Source organism: Pelophylax lessonae, assembly GCF_965119305.1.
Source record: "Pelophylax lessonae genome assembly, chromosome: 11".
In the NCBI taxonomy this organism is placed as follows: Eukaryota; Metazoa; Chordata; class Amphibia; order Anura; family Ranidae; genus Pelophylax; species Pelophylax lessonae.
In genome coordinates, this window is record NC_138778.1 from 2,073,466 (window position 1) to 2,097,609 (window position 24,144).

Consider the following 24,144-nt stretch of genomic DNA (forward strand, 5'->3'; position numbering starts at 1 on the left):
GGCACAGGACAGGTCCCCTTTATCTGTATGCACAGGACAGGTCCCCTTTATCTGTATGCACAGGACAGGTCCCCTTTATCTGTATGCACAGGACAGGTCCCCTTTATCTGTAGGCACAGGACAGGTCCCCTTTATCTGTATGCACAGGACAGGTCCCCTTTATCTGTATGCACAGGACAGGTCCCCTTTATCTGTAGGCACAGGACAGGTCCCCTTTATCTGTATGCACAGGACAGGTCCCCTTTATCTGTATGCACAGGACAGGTCCCCTTTATCTGTAGGCACAGGACAGGTCCCCTTTATCTGTAGGCACAGGACAGGTCCCCTTTATCTGTAGGCACAGGACAGGTCCCCTTTATCTGTAGGCACAGGACAGGTCCCCTTTATCTGTAGGCACAGGACAGGTCCCCTTTATCTGTAGGCACAGGACAGGTCCCCTTTATCTGTATGCATAGGACAGGTCCCCTTTATCTGTAGGCACAGGACAGGTCCCCTTTATCTGTAGGCACAGGACAGGTCCCCTTTATCTGTATGCACAGGACAGGTCCCCTTTATCTGTATGCACAGGACAGGTCCCCTTTATCTGTAGGCACAGGACAGGTCCCCTTTATCTGTATGCACAGGACAGGTCCCCTTTATCTGTATGCACAGGACAGGTCCCCTTTATCTGTATGCACAGGACAGGTCCCCTTTATCTGTATGCACAGGACAGGTCCCCTTTATCTGTAGGCACAGGACAGGTCCCCTTTATCTGTAGGCACAGGACAGGTCCCCTTTATCTGTAGGCACAGGACAGGTCCCCTTTATCTGTAGGCACAGGACAGGTCCCCTTTATCTGTATGCACAGGACAGGTCCCCTTTATCTGTATGCACAGGACAGGTCCCCTTTATCTGTATGCACAGGACAGGTCCCCTTTATCTGTAGGCACAGGACAGGTCCCCTTTATCTGTAGGCACAGGACAGGTCCCCTTTATCTGTATGCACAGGACAGGTCCCCTTTATCTGTAGGCACAGGACAGGTCCCCTTTATCTGTAGGCACAGGACAGGTCCCCTTTATCTGTAGGCACAGGACAGGTCCCCTTTATCTGTAGGCACAGGACAGGTCCCCTTTATCTGTATGCACAGGACAGGTCCCCTTTATCTGTATGCACAGGACAGGTCCCCTTTATCTGTATGCACAGGACAGGTCCCCTTTATCTGTAGGCACAGGACAGGTCCCCTTTATCTGTAGGCACAGGACAGGTCCCCTTTATCTGTATGCACAGGACAGGTCCCCTTTATCTGTAGGCACAGGACAGGTCCCCTTTATCTGTAGGCACAGGACAGGTCCCCTTTATCTGTAGGCACAGGACAGGTCCCCTTTATCTGTAGGCACAGGACAGGTCCCCTTTATCTGTATGCACAGGACAGGTCCCCTTTATCTGTATGCACAGGACAGGTCCCCTTTATCTGTAGGCACAGGACAGGTCCCCTTTATCTGTATGCACAGGACAGGTCCCCTTTATCTGTATGCACAGGACAGGTCCCCTTTATCTGTAGGCACAGGACAGGTCCCCTTTATCTGTAGGCACAGGACAGGTCCCCTTTATCTGTATGCACAGGACAGGTCCCCTTTATCTGTAGGCACAGGACAGGTCCCCTTTATCTGTAGGCACAGGACAGGTCCCCTTTATCTGTAGGCACAGGACAGGTCCCCTTTATCTGTAGGCACAGGACAGGTCCCCTTTATCTGTATGCACAGGACAGGTCCCCTTTATCTGTATGCACAGGACAGGTCCCCTTTATCTGTATGCACAGGACAGGTCCCCTTTATCTGTAGGCACAGGACAGGTCCCCTTTATCTGTAGGCACAGGACAGGTCCCCTTTATCTGTAGGCACAGGACAGGTCCCCTTTATCTGTATGCACAGGACAGGTCCCCTTTATCTGTATGCACAGGACAGGTCCCCTTTATCTGTATGCACAGGACAGGTCCCCTTTATCTGTATGCACAGGACAGGTCCCCTTTATCTGTATGCACAGGACAGGTCCCCTTTATCTGTATGCACAGGACAGGTCCCCTTTATCTGTATGCACAGGACAGGTCCCCTTTATCTGTATGCACAGGACAGGTCCCCTTCATCCAAGGAAGACTCATTACTCTGACAGCAAACTTCGAAAAGAGAAAAGCCGCGGTGACGTGCGACAAGAGCCATTTAATCACTTTACAAGGAAATCTTACCTCAGCAATCTCTTGGCTTCCTGCGGAGATATAACGGCGTCTGTCACGGCTCGGCCGCACTTCAGAGGGGTGCACCCTGCAAACCAAGGGGAAAAAAAAAAAAACTAATTCCATTTCAAAGCTTTTCAGATAAGCAATTATTTAATCAAGTACAGCGAAACCCGCAGCGCGAGAGCTCCAACTCTCCTTGACCTGAATGATTAAAAATAACCTTTAAATTCATTAAATAAACCTGGTGATGGCTGACTCGCTTTATCAATAATTACAGAGCCCACGGGTGGGGGGAGGGGGGGGGGACGTGCGCAGAGGACCCCACTTATCTCTGTAGTATTCAAATCTCTTTCTGTACTTCCAGCTTTACTTTCCTGGCAGACACTCAAGGAATACATATTTAGACGGCGTGCGTGGGAGAGTGCGAGATCGGGAAAACAAGGAGCGAATATTCATTTTCGGGGTCCAAATCTGGAATTTATTAATCTAAGAAAAAAATAAAACTTGGATTTCCTCAGCAAAGAATTGGAAAGATTTATACGGTTCTAAAGGATCGCTGAGCAATATTCCTGGAATCATTTCCATAAAACACTTAAAGTGTTACTAAACCAAAAGATACACAGTATCTCACAAAAGTAAGTACACCCCTCCCATTCTATCTTTTCATGTGACAACACTGAAGAAATGACACTTTGCTACAATGTAAAGTAGTGAGTGTACAGCTTGTATAACAGTGTAAATTTACTGTCCCCTCAAAATAACGCAACACACAGCCATTAATGTCTAAACCGCTGGCAACAAAAGTCAGTACACCCCTAAGTCACAATCTCCAAATTGGGCCCAATTAGCCATTTTCCCTCCCCGGTGTCATGTGACTCGTTAGTGTTACAAGGTCTCAGGTGTGAATGGGGGGGAGGTGTGGTAAATTTGGTGTTATCGCTCTCACTCTCTCATACTGGTCACTGGAAATTCAACATGGCACCTCATGGCAAAGAACTCTCTGAGGATCTGAAAAAAAGAATTGTTCCTCTACATAAAGATGGCCTAGGCTATAAGAAGATTGCCAAGACCCTGAAACTGAGCTGCAGCACGGTGGCCAAGACCATACAGCAGTTTAACAGGACAGGTTCCACTCAGAACAGGACTCACCATGGTCCACCAAAGAAGTTGAGTGCCGTGCTCAGCGTCATATCCAGAGGTTGTCTTTGGGAAATAGACGTATGAGTGCTGCCAGCATTGCTGCAGAGGTTGAAGGGGTGGGGGAGGGGTCAGCCTGTCAGTGCTCAGATCATACGCCGCACACTGCATCAAATTGGTCTGCATGGCTGTCATCCCAGAAGGAAGCCTCTTCTAAAGACGTTGGACAAGAAAGCCCACAAACAGTTTGCCGAAGACAAGCAGACTAAGGACATGGATTACTGGAACCGTCTCCTGTGCTCTGATGAGACCAAGATAAACGTATTTGGTGTCAGATGGTGTCAGGCGTGTGTGGGGGCAACCAGGTGAGGAGTACAAAGACAAGTGTGTCTTCCTACAGTCAGGCATGGTGGTGGGAGTGTCATGGTCTGGGGCTGCATGAGTGCTGCCGGCACTGGGGAGCTACAGTTCATTGAGGGAACCATGAATGCCAACATGTACTGTGACATACTGAAGCAGAGCATGATCCCCTCCCTTCAGAGACTGGGGGGCAGGGCAGTATTCCAACATAACGACCCCAAACACCTCCAAGATGACCACTGCCTTGCTAAAGAAGCTGAGGGTAAAGGTGATGGACTGGCCAAGCATGGCTCCAGACCTAAACCCTATTGAGCATCTGTGGGGATCCTCAAACAGAAGGTGGAGGAGGGGAAGGTCTCTAACATCCACCAGCTCTGTGATGTCATCATGGAGGAGGGGAAGAGGACTCCAGTGACAACCTGTGAAGCTCTGGTGAACTCCATGCCCAAGAGGGTTAAGGCAGTGCTGGAAAATAATGGCGGCCACACAAAATATTCACACTTTGGGCCCAATTTGGAGATTGTCACTTAGGGGTGTACTCACTTCTAACACTAACCTTCTTCCCTGTAATCCTAACACTAATCCTCCCTAAAAATCTAACACTAACCCTCCCTGGAATCCTCCCCCTGGGTGTCAGCTCACATTGTCCTGAGCTTGTACTTATAAATGAAGATGGGGCAGCTAATGACATATACAGGCCATGGCTGGCAGTGTGACAGTTGTGCCTTCCTGCTCTGCCCTTTCAGGGCGCGTCTGCCGGCCAGGCTCTGACTGAAGGAAGGTAACGTGGTCCGGCAGCATGGAGATTGTACAATCAGAGATAAAATTCTTGGCATTAACATGAAAATAGTAACTGTGCTCCCTGCACTGCTCCTGTAAACTGCATAGCGGTGCCTCTGTGCAGCATCTGCCAGCGTCGACGTGGGTGCCAATCTCTGCAAAGCTGCGGAAGGCGAGAGGTTAACAGCCACCTAGAAACTGCAAATTCCCATTAAATCAAAACAGCTGTAATTAATTTCCAGCCAACGCGAGAAGCTTTATGCTCTTGCCAAGAATATTCCGACAGAGGAGAGGTCCCCGCAGGCAGCGGCAGCAGATAAAGCATGAAATCTCTCTGACTTTCCGCTGTGTCAGGTCCCCGGCCCCCCATGTAGACATTATAATTGACCCAGCGAGAGGCCAAGGCTTCCCCCAGCAGGATCTAGAACAGAAGGACGGGCGGCTGCTTGCCCTTTACTGTCACAGGCTGAGCGATACGAACAGAAGATAAAAGAGGATGGCGGAATCGACCTTCCATAAGAGCCGCCTGAGCCACAGACTAACGGCCTGCGTCCAGGGGCTTTTCTCTGCTTCAAGCAGGTTTGCATTGCTATGTAACTCTAGAGAAGTGCTAAACCCACCTCAAGCCGGTCAATTACAAGTCATAAGTTCAAATGCAAGTCACAAGAAGTCAACTGCAAGTCATAAGGTCAAATGCAAGTCATAAGGTGAAATACAAGTCATAAGTTCAAATGCACATCACATGGAGTCGACTGCTAGTCATAAGGTCAAATACAGGTCATAAAAAGGTCAAATGCAAGTCATAAGAGTCACCTGCAAGTCATAAGAGTCACCTGCAAGTCATAGGGAGTCAACTTCAGGTCATAAGGTCAAATACAGGTCACATGGAGTCAACTGCAAGTCATAAGGTCAAATACAGGTCATAAGGTCAAATGAAGGTCATAAGCAGGTCAAATACAGGTCATAAGGTCAAAGGCAGGTCAAATACAGGTCATAAGTTCAAATACACATCACAAGGATACATAAGGTTCTCCTGAACATATCTGTTGCGGGGGGGGGGGGGGGCGTCTATCTGCACTGAGTCCCTCCCAACATTTCAGTGCACACAGGAGGGACGGGTAGAGAGTCCGGGCCTGCTGCCGGTCTATGGCAGACTTCTGCTGGACGAAGGTAAGCGGTGTACTGAGTAGCAGCCATGTTTAGGGCCCGGTGCATTCTGGGCCGAAAGCAGAGCTATGGAGATTGGTGCAGGAAGGGATACGGCTAAACTACAACATGATCATACACAGGAATGCGCTGTGGGGGGGGGGGGGGGTGTAGGATTATACTAAAAAGTCCATAGATCCAAAGATATCCGTGGCAGCGTCTCAATGAGAGTTATATATTGCAGAGATTACTTCAAAGGAAACTGCAGAGGGCACCAACTAAGTGCAGTATTTTTTATTATTAATATATTTTTTTATGTATTTAGGAAATTATTAAAAATCAAAAAGGATAAGAGTATATAATCCACCCAAACTACGCTGGGGGGGGGGGGGGGTGGGGAGTACATACTCTGATCCTTATGCACCCTGTGAGTTTCTACTTGTGATTTTTATAAAGTATTTTCCTATATACACTGCACTTCATTGGCGCCCTCTGCTTACGAGATGCAGAAGACCATTTGTCAGTAAACACATAGAGCCCTATACATGGGTATCCATAGCTCCCAACTGTCCCTGATTGATTTGGAGGGACTGTCCATGATTTGGAGGGGCGGTCTCTGATTTGGAGGGACTGTCTCTGATTTGGAGGGGCTGTCCCTGATTTGGAGGGGCTGTCCCTGATTTGGAGGGGCTGTCCCTGATTTGGAGGGGCCGTCTCTGATTTGGAGGGGCCGTCTCTGATTTGGAGGGGCCGTCTCTGATTTGGAGGGGCCGTCTCTGATTTGGAGGGGCCGTCCCTGATTTGGAGGGGCCGTCTCTGATTTGGAGGGGCCGTCCCTGATTTGGAGGGGCCGTCTCTGATTTGGAGGGGCTGTCTCTGATTTGGAGGGGCTGTCTCTGATTTGGAGGGGCTGTCCCTGATTTGGATGGACTGTCTCTGATTTGGAGGGGCTGTCTCTGATTTGGAGGGGCTGTCCCTGATTTGGATGGACTGTCTCTGATTTGGAGGGACTGTCCCTGATTTGGAGGGGCTGTCTCTGATTTGGAGGGGCTGTCCCTGATTTGGAGGGGCTGACTCTGATTTGGAGGGGATGTCCCTGATTTGGAGGGGCTGTCTCTGATTTGGAAGGGCTGTCCCTGATTTGGAGGGGCTGACTCTGATTTGGAGGGGCTGTCCCTGATTTGGAGGGGCTGACTCTGATTTGGAGGGGATGTCCCTGATTTGGAGGGGCTGTCCCTGATTTGGAGGGGCTGACTCTGATTTGGAGGGGCTGTCCCTGATTTGGAGGGGCTGACTCTGATTTGGAGGGGCTGACTCTGATTTGGAGGGGCTGTCCCTGATTTGGAGGGGCTGTCCCTGATTTGGAGGGGCTGACTCTGATTTGGAGGGGCTGTCCCTGATTTGGAGGGGCTGACTCTGATTTGGAGGGGATGTCTCTGATTTGGAGGGGCTGTCCCTGATTTGGAGGGGCCGTCTCTGATTTGGAGGGGCCGTCTCTGATTTGGAGGGGCCGTCTCTGATTTGGAGGGGCCGTCCCTGATTTGGATGGACTGTCTCTGATTTGGAGGGGCTGTCTCTGATTTGGAGGGGCTGTCTCTGATTTGGAGGGGCTGTCTCTGATTTGGAGGGGATGTCTCTGATTTGGAGGGGATGTCTCTGATTTGGAGGGGCTGTCTCTGATTTGGAGGGGCTGTCTCTGATTTGGAGGGGATGTCTCTGATTTGGAGGGGCTGTCTCTGATTTGGAGGGGCTGTCCCTGATTTGGAGGGGCTGTCCCTGATTTGGAGGGGCTGTCTCTGATTTGGAGGGGCTGTCTCTGATTTGGAGGGGATGTCTCTGATTTGGAGGGGATGTCTCTGATTTGGAGGGGCTGTCTCTGATTTGGAGGGGCTGTCCCTGATTTGGAGGGGCTGTCTCTGATTTGGAGGGGCTGTCTCTGATTTGGAGGGGCTGTCTCTGATTTGGAGGGGATGTCTCTGATTTGGAGGGGCTGTCTCTGATTTGGAGGGGCTGTCTCTGATTTGGAGGGGATGTCTCTGATTTGGAGGGGATGTCTCTGATTTGGAGGGGCTGTCCCTGATTTGGAGGGGATGTCTCTGATTTGGAGGGGCTGTCCCTGATTTGGAGGGGCTGTCCCTGATTTGGAGGGGCTGTCTCTGATTTGGAGGGGCTGTCTCTGATTTGGAGGGGATGTCTCTGATTTGGAGGGGATGTCTCTGATTTGGAGGGGATGTCTCTGATTTGGAGGGGCTGTCTCTGATTTGGAGGGGATGTCTCTGATTTGGAGGGGATGTCTCTGATTTGGAGGGGCTGTCCCTGATTTGGAATAAAGTCCCTCTGTCCCTCTTTCCTCCTCATTTGTCCCTCATTTTGCTCTGATCTCTATAGTTGTATATAAAATGCACTTTTTAGCTTTCAAAAAGTTTCCCATCGCTAAACCTTTCATCCAATTTTTAAACTGACGCATTTCTAAGTTTCAAAAGCCAAAATACAGGGGGCGTGGCAGGGGGGTGTGTCCTGTGTCAACATACTTTTGTCAATAGGTGTCCCTCATTCCCATGTCAGACAGTAGGGGGTACGGGTATCACTTGGCACACCATTCAGCCCCCTCCAGCAGCAGCCAACCATTGACAGGCTGCAAGCAGCAGGGCTGGGCATTGCACCTGAACCAACTCCTCCTCCTCCATTCACAGAATACGACGCATCAGTGGGGGGTAGTAAGATAAGTTCTATGAGTAGCGGAGAAGGCATTGGGGGTGAATGTTGTAGTGACAAGGACAAACTCTTAGGGCCCCCGGGTGTTCAGAGACAAATGTCCAGGATGCAGGTCTTCTGCACTCGGTGCATTCAATCCTGAATTCACGGGGGCCATAAACACGGCTTCTACTTGTTGTGGCATTAAAGTGAAGTAACCCCCCCCCCCCCTCCTAAAATAAAAAAGTCAGCAGCTATACACTGTACACATACTGAGGATGGTGATTTTTAATATTAGAACACTTACCTGTCCTGGAATCCAGCGATGTCGGCACTCAGACATCCCAGACGATGTTTCCATTGGCTGTCGGGTGCTGCCGCCATCATTGCCTTAAGGGAACCTGGCAGCGAAGCACACTGCGCTCTCATTAGACCGGAAGCCGGGGAAGGAGGCCACACTGCTGATGTGCCTCTGACGGAAGTGGGGATAGGGTGCGTCCCTTTAGACGTGTTCCTATTGGGAGGATCTCACCAAAAATGAGATTTGTGTTGCAGGGGATGCCAGAAATCTGACTTGTATCTTAGTGCAGACTTCTGGAGAAATTGGTGAGCCAATCACACAAGCACAAAATAATGTTTCTGGGGGGGGCGGAGCTCTGTATACTATCTGTGTACAGAGCGCCTCCCGGCGGCCATATTGCATTTTACAGAAAATTACAGCGGTTGCAGATGAAAAAGGAAAAGGAATTTTTAATAACATTTAATTACAATCTGATTTGTGTCACATTTGTATACACTTTATTGTTTTTACTTTATTTGCTAATTTTTTTCCCACAAAAGTGGAGTTACCCATTAAGCTCTGTCCAGTTGCAGCCTACCATGGACACCAACAGGCTGCGAGGCCGGACGCTGTACTTGTCGCTCCAAGGCACACTAAAACGCCGGGGAGGAACGCACAGCAGCTCGGTGTCCCCCATGGGAGGGGCATAATAGGCAGCAAACAGAAAGGTTTATTATTGGGGTTCACTTTAAATCCTCACTGAGCGTTATACGAAAAATAAACCCAAAAAAAGCTTCGCAAACCGCAAACCCGAATTATTCACTTCTGGACACGGCAATAAAGACAAAAGCGTCCGACCGATCGTTTTATTAAACGCTGTTTTCTTTACAGCCTGTCAGGTGGACTCATTAATCTTCGTGGATCCAAACCAATAATAATTTGCAGTGCGGCTCTCCGGTCCCAATAAACGCAGCAATAAACAGAAAAACTGACTTCGTTTTTTTTCTTTCCTTCGCATGAAAAAGCGAATCTGTCAGCGGCTCGGCGAGGAGGAATGAGAAATGTTTCTGCGCGGTTGGCGCTCCGACTCAATAACATTCGGCTTCCATGACTGCCATCTGGCACAGAGAAATAAAAAATGGATATTTTTGCAGCGGCTTATTTTTAGGACAATAAGAAAAATGTATAAAAACAAAACACCCGGAAACCAATAAAAACCGAAACGTTCGATGTTCACAGAGGGGGCCGTCCTTAAAGAGGAACTCCAGACAGGATAAAGGTTTAGGAAATGAACCCAATATCAGATCACCGCCCAATGCAGCTCCTATTTATCAGTCTATACTAAACCCAGGACTCTGCATTCACTATATCTGATCCCCCCAGGACTCTGCATTCACTATATCTGATCTCCCCAGGACTCTGCATTCACTATATCTGATCTCCCCAGGACTCTGCATTCACTATATCTGATCTCCCCAGGACTCTGCATTCACTATATCTGATCCCCCCAGGACTCTGCATTCACTATATCTGATCTCCCCAGGACTCTGCATTCACTATATCTGATCCCCCCAGGACTCTGCATTTACTATATCTGATCTCCCCAGGACTCTGCTTTCACTATATCTGATCCCCCCAGGACTCTGCATTCACTATATCTAATCTCCCCATGACTCTGCATTCACTATATCTGATCTCCCCAGGACTCTGCATTCACTATATCTGATCTCCCCAGGACTCTGCATTCATTATATCCCATCCCCCCCATGACTCTGCATTCATTATATCTGATCTCCCCAGGACTCTGCATTTACTATATCTGATCTCCCCAGGACTCTGCATTCACTATATCTGATCTCCCCAGGACTCTGCATTCACTATATCTGATCTCCCCAGGACTCTGCATTCACTATATCTGATCTCCCCAGGACTCTGCATTCACTATATCTGATCTCCCCAGGACTCTGCAGTCACTATATCTGATCTCCCCAGGACTCTGCATTCACTATATCTGATCCCCCCAGGACTCTGCATTCACTATATCTGATCTCCCCAGGACTCTGCATTCACTATATCTGATCTCCCCAGCACTCTGCATTCACTATATCTGATCCCCCCCAGGACTCTGCATTCACTATATCTGATCTCCCCAGGACTCTGCATTCACTATATCTGATCCCCCCAGGACTCTGCATTCACTATATCTGATCTCCCCAGGACTCTGCATTCACTATATCTGATCTCCCCAGGACTCTGCATTCACTATATCTGATCTCCCCAGGACTCTGCAGTCACTATATCTGATCTCCCCAGGACTCTGCATTCACTATATCTGATCTCCCCAGGACTCTGCATTCACTATATCTGATCTCCCCAGGACTCTGCATTCACTATATCTGATCTCCCCAGCACTCTGCATTCACTATATCTGATCTCCCCAGGACTCTGCATTCACTATATCTGATCCCCCCAGGACTCTGCATTCACTATATCTGATCCCCCCAGGACTCTGCATTCACTATATCTGATCTCCCCAGGACTCTGCATTCACTATATCTGATCCCCCCAGGACTCTGCATTCACTATATCTGATCCCCCCAGGACTCTGCATTCACTATATCTGATCTCCCCAGGACTCTGCATTCACTATATCTGATCTCCCCAGGACTCTGCATTCACTATATCTGATCTCCCCAGGACTCTGCATTCACTATATCTGATCTCCCCAGGACTCTGCATTCACTATATCTGATCTCCCCAGGACTCTGCATTCACTATATCTGATCCCCCCAGGACTCTGCATTAATTATATCTGATCCCCCCAGGACTCTGCATTCACTATATCTGATCCCCCCAGGACTCTGCATTAATTATATCTGATCCCCCCAGGACTCTGCATTCACTATATCTGATCTCCCCAGGACTCTGCATTCACTATATCCGATCTCCCCAGGACTCTGCATTCATTATATCCCATCCCCCCCATGACTCTGCATTCATTATATCTGATCTCCCCAGGACTCTGCATTCACTATATCTGATCCCCCCAGGACTCTGCATTCACTATATCTGATCTCCCCAGGACTCTGCATTCACTATATCTGATCTCCCCAGGACTCTGCATTCACTATATCTGATCTCCCCAGGACTCTGCATTCACTATATCTGATCTCCCCAGGACTCTGCATTCACTATATCTGATCTCCCCAGGACTCTGCAGTCACTATATCTGATCTCCCCAGGACTCTGCATTCACTATATCTGATCCCCCCAGGACTCTGCATTCACTATATCTGATCTCCCCAGGACTCTGCATTCACTATATCTGATCTCCCCAGGACTCTGCATTCACTATATCTGATCCCCCCCAGGACTCTGCATTCACTATATCTGATCTCCCCAGGACTCTGCATTCACTATATCTGATCCCCCCAGGACTCTGCATTCACTATATCTGATCTCCCCAGGACTCTGCATTCACTATATCTGATCTCCCCAGGACTCTGCATTCACTATATCTGATCTCCCCAGGACTCTGCATTCACTATATCTGATCTCCCCAGGACTCTGCATTCACTATATCTGATCTCCCCAGGGCTCTGCAGTCACTATATCTGATCTCCCCAGGACTCTGCATTCACTATATCTGATCCCCCCAGGACTCTGCATTCACTATATCTGATCTCCCCAGGACTCTGCATTCACTATATCTGATCTCCCCAGGACTCTGCATTCACTATATCTGATCCCCCCAGGACTCTGCATTAATTATATCTGATCCCCCCAGGACTCTGCATTCACTATATCTGATCTCCCCAGGGCTCTGCAGTCACTATATCTGATCTCCCCAGGACTCTGCATTCACTATATCTGATCTCCCCAGGACTCTGCATTCACTATATCTGATCTCCCCAGGACTCTGCATTCACTATATCTGATCTCCCCAGGACTCTGCATTCACTATATCTGATCTCCCCAGGACTCTGCATTCACTATATCTGATCTCCCCAGGACTCTGCATTCACTATATCTGATCTCCCCAGGACTCTGCATTCACTATATCTGATCTCCCCAGGACTCTGCATTCACTATATCTGATCTCCCCAGGACTCTGCATTCACTATATCTGATCTCCCCAGGACTCTGCATTCACTATATCTGATCTCCCCAGGACTCTGCATTCACTATATCTGATCTCCCCAGGACTCTGCATTCACTATATCTGATCTCCCCAGGACTCTGCATTCACTATATCTGATCCCCCCAGGACTCTGCATTTACTTTATTGTTTAAGACCGAATTGTCTTTTTGCCTGGAACTCCACTATAAAGTCATTGTAAAATTATGTATTTAGATTTTTAAAAAGATGATCTAATGCACAATGTTTCCTTTTGTAACTTTATTGTGGGAAATACCTGGATTATGGCGCTCACATGACCCGCCTGAGCTCTTCTTCCCCTCTCCGAATAATGCATAGGGAGGGGCCAAGATCCCCGCTGATGTCAGCCCTGCTCCGAGTACTGCAGAGGGAGGGGCCCCTGATGTCAGCCCCATTCTGAGCATTGCAGAGGGAGGGGCCACTGACGTCAGCTGGGAGGAGAGGAAAGGATCTCCAGTGGGTCACGTGAGCGTCCAGCGGCGCTGTGAATAAAGTATTTTCCAAATTTAAGTTACAAAGAGAGAAAACTGCACATTATATAATCTTTTTATAAAACGAGTTAAATGTTTTTACTAAGACTTAACTAGAGCTTATTTCCAGGGAAACCGAGTATTACCCCTTCACCTCTTCTGGGAAGGCTGTCCACAAGGTTTAGGAGTGTCTATGGGAATGTTTCACCGTTCTTTCCGAAGCCCATTTGTGAGGTCAGGCACTGATGTTGGACGAGAAGGCCTGGCTCACAGTCTCTGCTCTAATTCATCCCAAAGGTGTTCTATGGGGTTGAGGTCAGGACTCTGTGCAGGCCAGTCAAGTTCCTCCACCCAAAACTCGCTCATCCATGTCTTTATGGACCTTGCTTTGTGCACTGGTGGGCAGCCATGTTGGAACAACACAACAACCCCGGCTCCTCTAGGTAGGTAGGTGAGAACCTGAATTGTGAAGAAGGTGTTATTACAGGTAAAGTGGGGAAAAACATGAAGGGGGAGGGGGTGATGACTGAAGTTCCTATTTAAAGACATGTAAATTGTAAATATCAGAATGTCGCCTCCTGGCATTATAATTCGTTCCAATCTCTGTGGATCTGCGAGCATCAAAACATCATTTTCGCTTTTTTTTCTGCAAGAAAAAATAAATTGAACGTTCTTTTGAATTACAGGAAGGCTTAAAAAACGACAATATTAGGATAATCCTACGATGGATTCTGTGAATGTAAAACGCCATCAATCAGACGGCGTGAAATCCGACACCAGCGGGATTTCTCAATGTAAATAAAATCTTTCTCCTTTGTGCTGCGTTAAATCACTTAGAAACATGGATTGTTAGCGGCTCGGTGCAGCCCTGAGACGCATTTCCTGACAGATAATCCGAGCATCGGATCAGGACTGCGGAACCGGGCCTGGATTCAGTACAGCAATGCTGCCCCCTACAGGCTGGAGCGCTAATTACAATGCAGACTTTTCAGAGCAGGCGATACGTGCAAAATGCGTTGAGACAAATCCCATGACGATCGATCACCTAATACAACCAGTTCAGGGAAATTCTACAATCTGTTTATGGTGCATTTCTGGGCTTCCTGAGCAGATTTAACCAACCTGCCGCCTTGGGGCAATTTAGTTAATTTTTCACACATATGATCAGCATTATTTTTTTTATTTATTTATTTTTTTAATGGAAAATGACTTAGAACCCCCCAAACATTATTTTCTGAAAGCAGAGGCCCTGGAGAATAAAATGGTGGCTGATACAATTTTTTATGTCATACTACATTTATGCAGTCATTTAATAATTGCAGATTTTCAGGAAAAAATACACTAAAAACGAATTTTAGTGCACAGAAACTCGATAGAACACCCGATTTTTTATGGTAAAATATAAAAGAAAAACTAAAATAGGCGCTCTATTGCACTTCAAGCACTTTCTGTCCAGCACTTTATTTGATATTTTTAATGGACTATATACTAATTTTGTTTGGACTGCACTTTATCTCGCACCGTAGCACTGTAATCATTTTTGACATATTGCACCCTTATATGTATAAATTTATTATATATATATATTTTGTTTTCCTATCACTAGTGCACTTTATACATTTTTGATATTTATGAATTGGATGATTTATTTAATGATTGCAACATTTATTTATTCATTCACATTCCTGGTAGCGCTCGCTGTCTTTTACATTGTTTCATTTTGTGTTGGTTTTTACCTAAGGGAACAGCAGCTGCAGGTAGCACTGGTTGGTTTATATATATTTTTTAGCGCGGGTTTTAATTTTAATATTTTTACACTCTAAGATGATCCCCTAATTAACACATATAGAAAGTGATTATTGATCGGTGGGAGTTTATTGATAAGTGAACAGCTAGAGAAACTGAGATAAAAGACCGGATTTGATCTCAGCCACCTAAAAGGAAAAGTTATATGAAGAATATGTATAACAATACTCGCTGGGCTGTAAATAATGAATGTGCTTTAACCATTTATAAAGTGGTAGAGTACAGATATACTGGCTGGCTCGGCTGCACGGTGCTTCGCGGGAGCGTTCCTGGGGGCGAGCGCACGTGGCCGGAGGCACGCACCCGCCCCCACTAGGCAGCGGGAATGTCGATCCACGGGGCCGGCGGCTGCATTTGCTGCCGGGCACCCGCAATCACTCCCCGCTAAGAGAGAACGGCGGTCTGCTGTTGTAAACACAGCTGACCGTTGTTCACTCTGAAATGAACACAGAGCGCCTGTGATCCTTCTATGTAGGGGTCTCTGTATGGGGGAAGGACATGTGAAATGAACACAGAGACCCCTACATAGAAGGATCACAGGCGCTCTGTGTTCATTTCAGAGTGAACAACGGTCAGCTGTGTTTACAACAGCAGACCGCCGTTCTCTCTTAGCGGGGAGCGATCTCGGGTGCCCAGCGGTCATTGCAGCCACTGGACCCGCTGATTGGCTCCCCTGTGGCCAATCAGTACGTGTTTTCTAACTGTATGGGGGAAGGACATGTGAAATGAACACAGTTAGAAAACACGTACCGATTGGCCACAGGGGGAGCCAATCAGCGGGTCCAGTGGCTGCAATGTCCGCTGGGCACCCGTGATCGCTCCCTGTGGAGACAGAACAGCGGTCTGCTGTTGTAAACACGGCAGACCGCTTTTCTGTCAGTTATGAACACAGAGATCCTCCTATTTAGAAACACAGATCTCTGTGTTCATGCAGCAAGCCCATCCCTCCACCCCCTCACAGTTAGAAAGCTCCCCATAGGTTTACACCTAACCCTTTGATCACCCCCGGTGTTAACCCCTTCCCTGCCAGTGTCATTAGTACAGTGACAGTGCATATTTATAGCACTGATTACTGGAGTAATGTCACTGGTACCCCCAAAAGTGTCAAAAATGTCAGTTAGGGGTCCGATCTGTCCGCCGCAATGTCACAGTCCCGCTAAAAATCGCAGATCACCGCCATTACTAGTAAAAAAATAAATAAAAATGACATAAATCTTTCCCCTAGTTTGTAGATGTGATAACTTTTGCGCAAACCAATCAAAATACGCTTATTGGGATTTTTTTCCAAAAATATGTAGCAGAAAACAAATTGGCCTAAAATGGTGAAAAAATTGATTTTTATTTTTTTTGGGAATGTTTTATAGCAGAAAGTGAAAAATATTTTTTATTTTCAGAATTGTCTTTATTTTTTTGTTTATAGCGCAAAAAATAAAAATCGCAGAGGTGATCAAATACCACCAAAAGAAAGCTCTGTTTGTGGGAAAAAAAAGCACATCAATTTTATTTGAGTACAGCATCGCACGACTGCGCAAATGTCAGTTAAAGTAACGCAGTGCTGAATCGCAAAAAACGTCCCGGTCATTAAGGGGGTAAATCTTCCGGTCCAGAAGCTGCAAATTTGAGAAGAAGCTTTGAAAAGGCGTTGGGATGGTAAATCTCCAATGAGAAGGCAGTAATGGGGTGCGGATCTGTGTTTGATGCTGCGGTTGGTGAATCTTCTATGAGAAGGCAGTAATGGGGTGCGGATCTGTGTTTGATGCTGCGGTTGGTGAATCTCCTATGAGAAGGCAGTAATGGGGCGCGGATCTGTGTCTGATGGCGCGGTTGGTGAATCTCCTATGAGAAGGCAGTAATGGGGTGCGGATCTGTGTTTGATGCCGCGGTTGGTGAATCTCCTATGAGAAGGCAGTAATGGGTGTGGATCTATTTCTGATGGCGCGGTTGGTGAATCTCCTATGAGAAGGCAGTAATGGGGTGCGGATCTGTGTTTGATGGTGCGGTTGGTGAATCTCCTATGAGAAGGCAGTAATGGGGTGCGGATCTGTGTTTGATGCTGCGGTTGGTGAATCTCCTATGGGAAGGAAGTAATGGGGCGCGGATCTATTTCTGATGGCGCGGTTGGTGAATCTCCTATGAGAAGGCAGTAATGGGGTGTGGATCTGTGTCTGATGGCGCGGTTGGTGAATCTCCTATGAGAAGGCAGTAATGGGGCGCGGATCCATTTCTGATGGCGCGGTTGGTGAATCTCCTATGAGAAGGCAGTAATGGGGTGCGGATCTGTGTCTGATGGCGCGGTTGGTGAATCTCCTATGGGAAGGCAGTAATGGGGTGCGGATCTGTGTTTGATGGCGCGGTTAGTGAATCTCCTATGAGAAGGCAGTAATGGGTGCGGATCTGTGTCTGATGGCGCGGTTGGTGAATCTCCTATGGGAAGGCAGTAATGGGGCGCGGATCTGTTTCTGATCGCGCGGTTGGTGAATCTTCTATGAGAAGGCAGTAATGGGGCGCGGATCCATTTCTGATGGCGCGGTTGGTGAATCTCCTATGGGAAGGCAGTAATGGGGTGCGGATCTGTGTCTGATGGCGCGGTTGGTGAATCTCCTATGGGAAGGCAGTAATGGGGCGCGGATCTGTGTCTGATGGCGCAGTTGGTGAATCTCCTATGGGAAGGCAGTAATGGGGCGCGGATCTGTGTTTGATGCCGCGGTTGGTGAATCTCCTATGGGAAGGCAGTAATGGGGTGCGGATCTGTGTCTGATGGCGCGGTTGGTGAATCTTCTATGAGAAGGCAGTAATGGGGTGCGGATCTGTGTCTGATGGCGCGGTTGGTGAATCTTCTATGAGAAGGCAGTAATGGGGCGCGGATCTGTGTCTGATGGCGCGGTTGGTGAATCTCCTATGGGAAGGCAGTAATGGGGCGCGGATCTGTGTTTGATGCCGCGGTTGGTGAATCTCCTATGAGAAGGCAGTAATGGGGCGCGGATCTGTGTTTGATGCCGCGGTTGGTAAATCTCCGATGAGAAGGCAGTAATGGGTGCGGATCTGTGTTTGATGCGGCAGTTGGTGAATCTCCTATGAGAAGGCAGTAATGGGGTGCGGATCTGTGTTTGATGGTGCGGTTGGTGAATCTCCTATGAGAAGGCAGTAATGGGGTGCGGATCTGTGTTTGATGCTGCGGTTGGTGAATCTCCTATGGGAAGGAAGTAATGGGGCGCGGATCTATTTCTGATGGCGCGGTTGGTGAATCTCCTATGAGAAGGCAGTAATGGGGTGCGGATCTGTGTTTGATGCCGCGGTTGGTGAATCTCCTATGAGAAGGCAGTAATGGGTGCGGATCTGTGTTTGATGCTGCGGTTGGTGAATCTCCTATGGGAAGGAAGTAATGGGGCGCGGATCTGTGTTTGATGCCGCGGTTGGTGAATCTCCTATGAGAAGGCAGTAATGGGTGCGGATCTGTGTTTGATGGCGCGGTTGGTGAATCTCCTATGAGAAGGCAGTAATGGGGCGCGGATCTGTGTCTGATGGCGCGGTTGGTGAATCTCCTATGAGAAGGCAGTAATGGGGCGCGGATCTGTGTTTGATGCTGCGGTTGGTGAATCTCCTATGAGAAGGCAGTAATGGGTGCGGATCTGTGTTTGATGGCGCGGTTGGTGAATCTCCTATGAGAAGGCAGTAATGGGGCGCGGATCTGTGTTTGATGCTGCGGTTGGTGAATCTCCTATGAGAAGGCAGTAATGGGTGCGGATCTGTGTTTGATGGCGCGGTTGGTGAATCTCCTATGAGAAGGCAGTAATGGGGTGCGGATCTGTGTCTGATGGCGCGGTTGGTGAATCTCCTATGAGAAGGCAGTAATGGGGCGCGGATCTGTGTTTGATGCTGCGGTTGGTGAATCTCCTATGAGAAGGCAGTAATGGGTGCGGATCTGTGTTTGATGGCGCGGTTGGTGAATCTCCTATGAGAAGGCAGTAATGGGGTGCGGATCTGTGTCTGATGGCGCGGTTGGTGAATCTCCTATGGGAAGGCAGTAATGGGTGCGGATCTGTGTTTGATGGCGCGGTTGGTGAATCTCCTATGAGAAGGCAGTAATGGGGTGCGGATCTGTGTCTGATGGCGCGGTTGGTGAATCTCCTATGGGAAGGCAGTAATGGGTGCGGATCTGTGTTTGATGGCGCGGTTGGTGAATCACCTATGAGAAGGCAGTAATGGGGCGCGGATCTGTGTTTGATGGCGCGGTTGGTGAATCTCCTATGAGAAGGCAGTAATGGGTGCGGATCTGTGTTTGATGGCGCGGTTGGTGAATCTCCTATGAGAAGGCAGTAATGGGTGCGGATCTGTGTCTGATGGTGCGGTTGGTGAATCTCCTATGAGAAGGCAGTAATGGGGCGCGGATCTGTGTTTGATGCTGCGGTTGGTGAATCTCCTATGAGAAGGCAGTAATGGGTGCGGATCTGTGTTTGATGGCGCGGTTGGTGAATCTCCTATGAGAAGGCAGTAATGGGGCGCGGATCTGTGTTTGATGCCGCGGTTGGTGAATCTCCTATGAGAAGGCAGTAATGGGTGCGGATCTGTGTTTGATGCGGCAGTTGGTGAATCTCCTATGAGAAGGCAGTAATGGGGTGCGGATCTGTGTTTGATGGTGCGGTTGGTGAATCTCCTATGAGAAGGCAGTAATGGGGTGCGGATCTGTGTTTGATGCTGCGGTTGGTGAATCTCCTATGGGAAGGAAGTAATGGGGCGCGGATCTGTGTTTGATGCCGCGGTTGGTGAATCTCCTATGAGAAGGCAGTAATGGGTGCGGATCTGTGTTTGATGGCGCGGTTGGTGAATCTCCTATGAGAAGGCAGTAATGGGGCGCGGATCTGTGTCTGATGGCGCGGTTGGTGAATCTCCTATGAGAAGGCAGTAATGGGGCGCGGATCTGTGTTTGATGCTGCGGTTGGTGAATCTCCTATGAGAAGGCAGTAATGGGTGCGGATCTGTGTTTGATGGCGCGGTTGGTGAATCTCCTATGAGAAGGCAGTAATGGGGCGCGGATCTGTGTTTGATGCTGCGGTTGGTGAATCTCCTATGAGAAGGCAGTAATGGGTGCGGATCTGTGTTTGATGGCGCGGTTGGTGAATCTCCTATGAGAAGGCAGTAATGGGGTGCGGATCTGTGTCTGATGGCGCGGTTGGTGAATCTCCTATGAGAAGGCAGTAATGGGGCGCGGATCTGTGTTTGATGCTGCGGTTGGTGAATCTCCTATGAGAAGGCAGTAATGGGTGCGGATCTGTGTTTGATGGCGCGGTTGGTGAATCTCCTATGAGAAGGCAGTAATGGGGTGCGGATCTGTGTTTGATGGCGCGGTTGGTGAATCTCCTATGGGAAGGCAGTAATGGGTGCGGATCTGTGTTTGATGGCGCGGTTGGTGAATCTCCTATGAGAAGGCAGTAATGGGGTGCGGATCTGTGTCTGATGGCGCGGTTGGTGAATCTCCTATGGGAAGGCAGTAATGGGTGCGGATCTGTGTTTGATGGCGCGGTTGGTGAATCTCCTATGAGAAGGCAGTAATGGGGTGCGGATCTGTGTCTGATGGCGCGGTTGGTGAATCTCCTATGGGAAGGCAGTAATGGGTGCGGATCTGTGTTTGATGGCGCGGTTGGTGAATCTCCTATGAGAAGGCAGTAATGGGGCGCGGATCTGTGTTTGATGGCGCGGTTGGTGAATCTCCTATGAGAAGGCAGTAATGGGTGCGGATCTGTGTCTGATGGTGCGGTTGGTGAAGTGTAACAGACAGGAGAGCGCTGGTCCCATGCCATGCAGAGTGAAATGGTGGCAGCGATGGAGCGCAGCCAGCAGGTAATTACAGAGAGGATTCTGCAATGCTGCATCTGTCACCTGCAGAGGGGGGGAGGGGGGTGTCATCGCTCTCCGCTTTGCTGATCCATCCCGTGTCCTCCCACCATCTGCCTCTCATTTGGAGGACTCGTTAGAGTTTCTCACTGGAGCTGCGCCTGCACTTCTTCACATCAGTGATTTTAAAGCGTTACTCCACCTTAACCAAAAAAACTGCAGAACTTAGGAAATCCCAAACTTTGGGTTGTCACCAGAAGAGGAATAGAGGGGAAATCTTCCAATGGGGACACTAGTTGTGGTGACAACCAGGGATTTCCTCTCACTTCCTGTTGTGGTTATAAGACAGGAAGCGAAGGGAAATCTCAGCAATGGGACACAGTTGGCAAAAAGCTGACAGGGATTATAACCCCCCCCCCCCCCCATTACTCTATCCAAAATGAAGAAAGTTCTGCCCTTACAGCAAAGTACACACACAGACATTGTTCTACAGACTTCACTGCTCTCTGACATTAAAGTGATTGTAAAGACAGACGGTGCATTCTATGCATTAAAAAAAAAGCCTTCTGTGTGCCCCCCCCCCCGGCCCCATTGGCTCTCGCTGCTGTCAATTATAGTCAATCAGCCAATGAGGAGAGAAAGGGGGCGTGGCCAGGTTGCGGCTCTGTGTCTGAATGGACTCGGCTCAGGTGCCCCCATATAAAGCTGCTTGTTGTGGGGGCACTCAGCAGGAAGGAGGGGCCAGGAGAGCCAAAGAGGGACTCAAGAAGGGGAGGATCCGGGCTACTTTACAAATCGCTTTAACCGCTTGGCAACCAGCGCCACACCGGAACGTCGCTGGACTTCAACTGGTTATACTGGGATAACGCCGCAGCTGCAGGAATCCCCCCCGGTGTCATTTTGTAGAGTCAGCGGTCGGCTCTCTTGTAAGGCTGGACTCACATATATGAGAATTGGATGAGGGTTTCCTTATTGATAAATCCTATAGGATTGATATAGAGCTGACAGTTTACGCAGCACTTTACAATATGAGGGTAGACAATACAAATACAATTCACTTTAGTATAGGAGGAGTTAGGGATGCACTGATCTGATATGAGGATCGGATATCGGCACCGATACTGCCACAATAGCTGGATCGGGGAATCGGTAAAATTAACCGATCCACGGGCCGATCCGGTTTTGCTGAGTCCCAGCTCAGCTGTCCCTTACTTGCCTGGAGCCGCTACTTCCTGTATAGTTCGGCTCACAGGCGGAGTCATATCAGATGAACTCCGCCTGTGATAGGAGGAGCCGTACACAGGAAGCAGCGGCTTTGCTCTGTACTGCAGCCGCATGCTTTATGTGTGTAGTTCTGGATCGGTATCGGCAGATACACAATGCCAGGGTATCGGTATCAGCAGATACACAATGCCAGGTATCGGTATCAGCAGATACACAATGCCAGGGTATCGGTATCGGCAGATACACAATGCCAGGTATCGGTATCAGCAGATACACAATGCCAGGGTATCGGTGTCAGCAGATACACAATGCCAGGGTATCGGTGTCAGCAGATACACAATGCCAGGGTATCGGTGTCAGCAGATACACAATGCCAGGGTATCGGTATCAGCAGATACACAATGCCAGGGTATCGGTATCAGCAGATACACAATGCCAGGGTATCGGTATCAGCAGATACACAATGCCAGGTATCGGTATCAGCAGATACACAATGCCAGGGTATCAGCAGATACACAATGCCAGGGTATCGGTATCAGCAGATACACAATGCCAGGGTATCGGTATCAGCAGATACACAATGCCAGGGTATCGGTATCAGCAGATACACAATGCCAGGTATCGGTATCAGCAGATACACAATGCCAGGGTATCGGTGTCAGCAGATACACAATGCCAGGGTATCGGTGTCAGCAGATACACAATGCCAGGGTATCGGTGTCAGCAGATACACAATGCCAGGGTATCGGTATCAGCAGATACACAATGCCAGGGTATCGGTATCAGCAGATACACAATGCCAGGGTATCGGTATCAGCAGATACACAATGCCAGGGTATCGGTATCAGCAGATACACAATGCCAGGGTATCGGTATCAGCAGATACACAATGCCAGGTATCGGTATCAGCAGATACACAATGCCAGGGTATCAGCAGATACACAATGCCAGGGTATCGGTATCAGCAGATACACAATGCCAGGGTATCGGTATCAGCAGATACACAATGCCAGGTATCGGTATCGGTAGATACACAATGCCAGGTATCGGTATCAGCAGATACACAATGCCAGGGTATCGGTGTCAGCAGATACACAATGCCAGGGTATCGGTATCGGCAGATACACAATGCCAGGGTATCGGGACAAGAAAAGTTGAATCCCTAGAAGGAGTCAGAGGGCCCGGCTGGTTAGAGTTTGTAGAACAGCTGGACTTTATTGGGGGTAATCAGAGGCACTTAAAGCGGAGTTCCGGCTGCTTTTGCGTTTATTAAATGTCAGCAACTACAAAAAGTGAATCTTCTGACTATAATAAACTCTCACCTGTCCCGGGATCCAGCGATGCAGCCGACGGGAGCCTCGGCTCTCCCCCTCCTCTCCCCGGCATCTCTAGTGTGGGCACCCGGCTGGGACAGATTGTGACTTCACAGCCAGATGGGCACTGCACATGTGCGAGTCACGCTGCGCCTCCTTAGTGGTTGGACATTCTTCTGAGACCTGTGACGTTTCCCAGAAGATTGCAGGGGGGGGGGGGACTTCTGCTCAAGCCGCCTAGGCAGCGAAAGCAGAAGTGGGATGGGGGGGGGTCCCTGTCAAATGTAGGTACCGGCTCCCCCCCCCCCCAAAAAATGACATGCCAAATATGACGTGTCAGGAGTACTTAAAGCAGAACTTCCCCTTTTGGGTGGAACTCCGCTTTAAATGATGGCAGGTGTGAACTGACTCCTATCTAACATGAGTTTGAATGTTTGCTTAACCACTTAAGCCCCGGAGGATTTGGCTGCTAAAAGACCAGGGGGTTTTTTGCGATTTTTTACTGCGTGACTTTAACTGACAATTGCGAGGTCGTGCGACGCTGTACCTAAACGAATTTGGCGTCCTTTTTTTCCCACAAACAGAGCTTTCTTTTGGTGGTATTTGATCACCTGTGCGATTTTTTGATCACGCGCTATAAACAAAAAAACAGCGTCAATTTTGCAAAAATAACAATATTTTTCACATTTTTTTATATGAAATTCCCCCCCAAAAAATGTAAAAATCAAAA

The 24,144-nt window shown here is 48.7% G+C and overlaps 1 protein-coding gene across 1 annotated transcript in view; it reads right to left on the reverse strand.

Moving 5' to 3' along the window:
- Positions 1–24,144, reverse strand: part of OGFOD3 (2-oxoglutarate and iron dependent oxygenase domain containing 3) — a gene marked incomplete at its 5' end in the record, with an annotated part of 140,384 nt that overhangs the window by 105,609 nt on the left and 10,631 nt on the right. Inside the window, one exon of the mRNA XM_082271483.1 lies at positions 2,223–2,298. Within this exon, the coding sequence (XP_082127609.1) occupies positions 2,223–2,298 (76 nt within the window). The remainder of the gene's footprint in view (positions 1–2,222; positions 2,299–24,144) is intronic.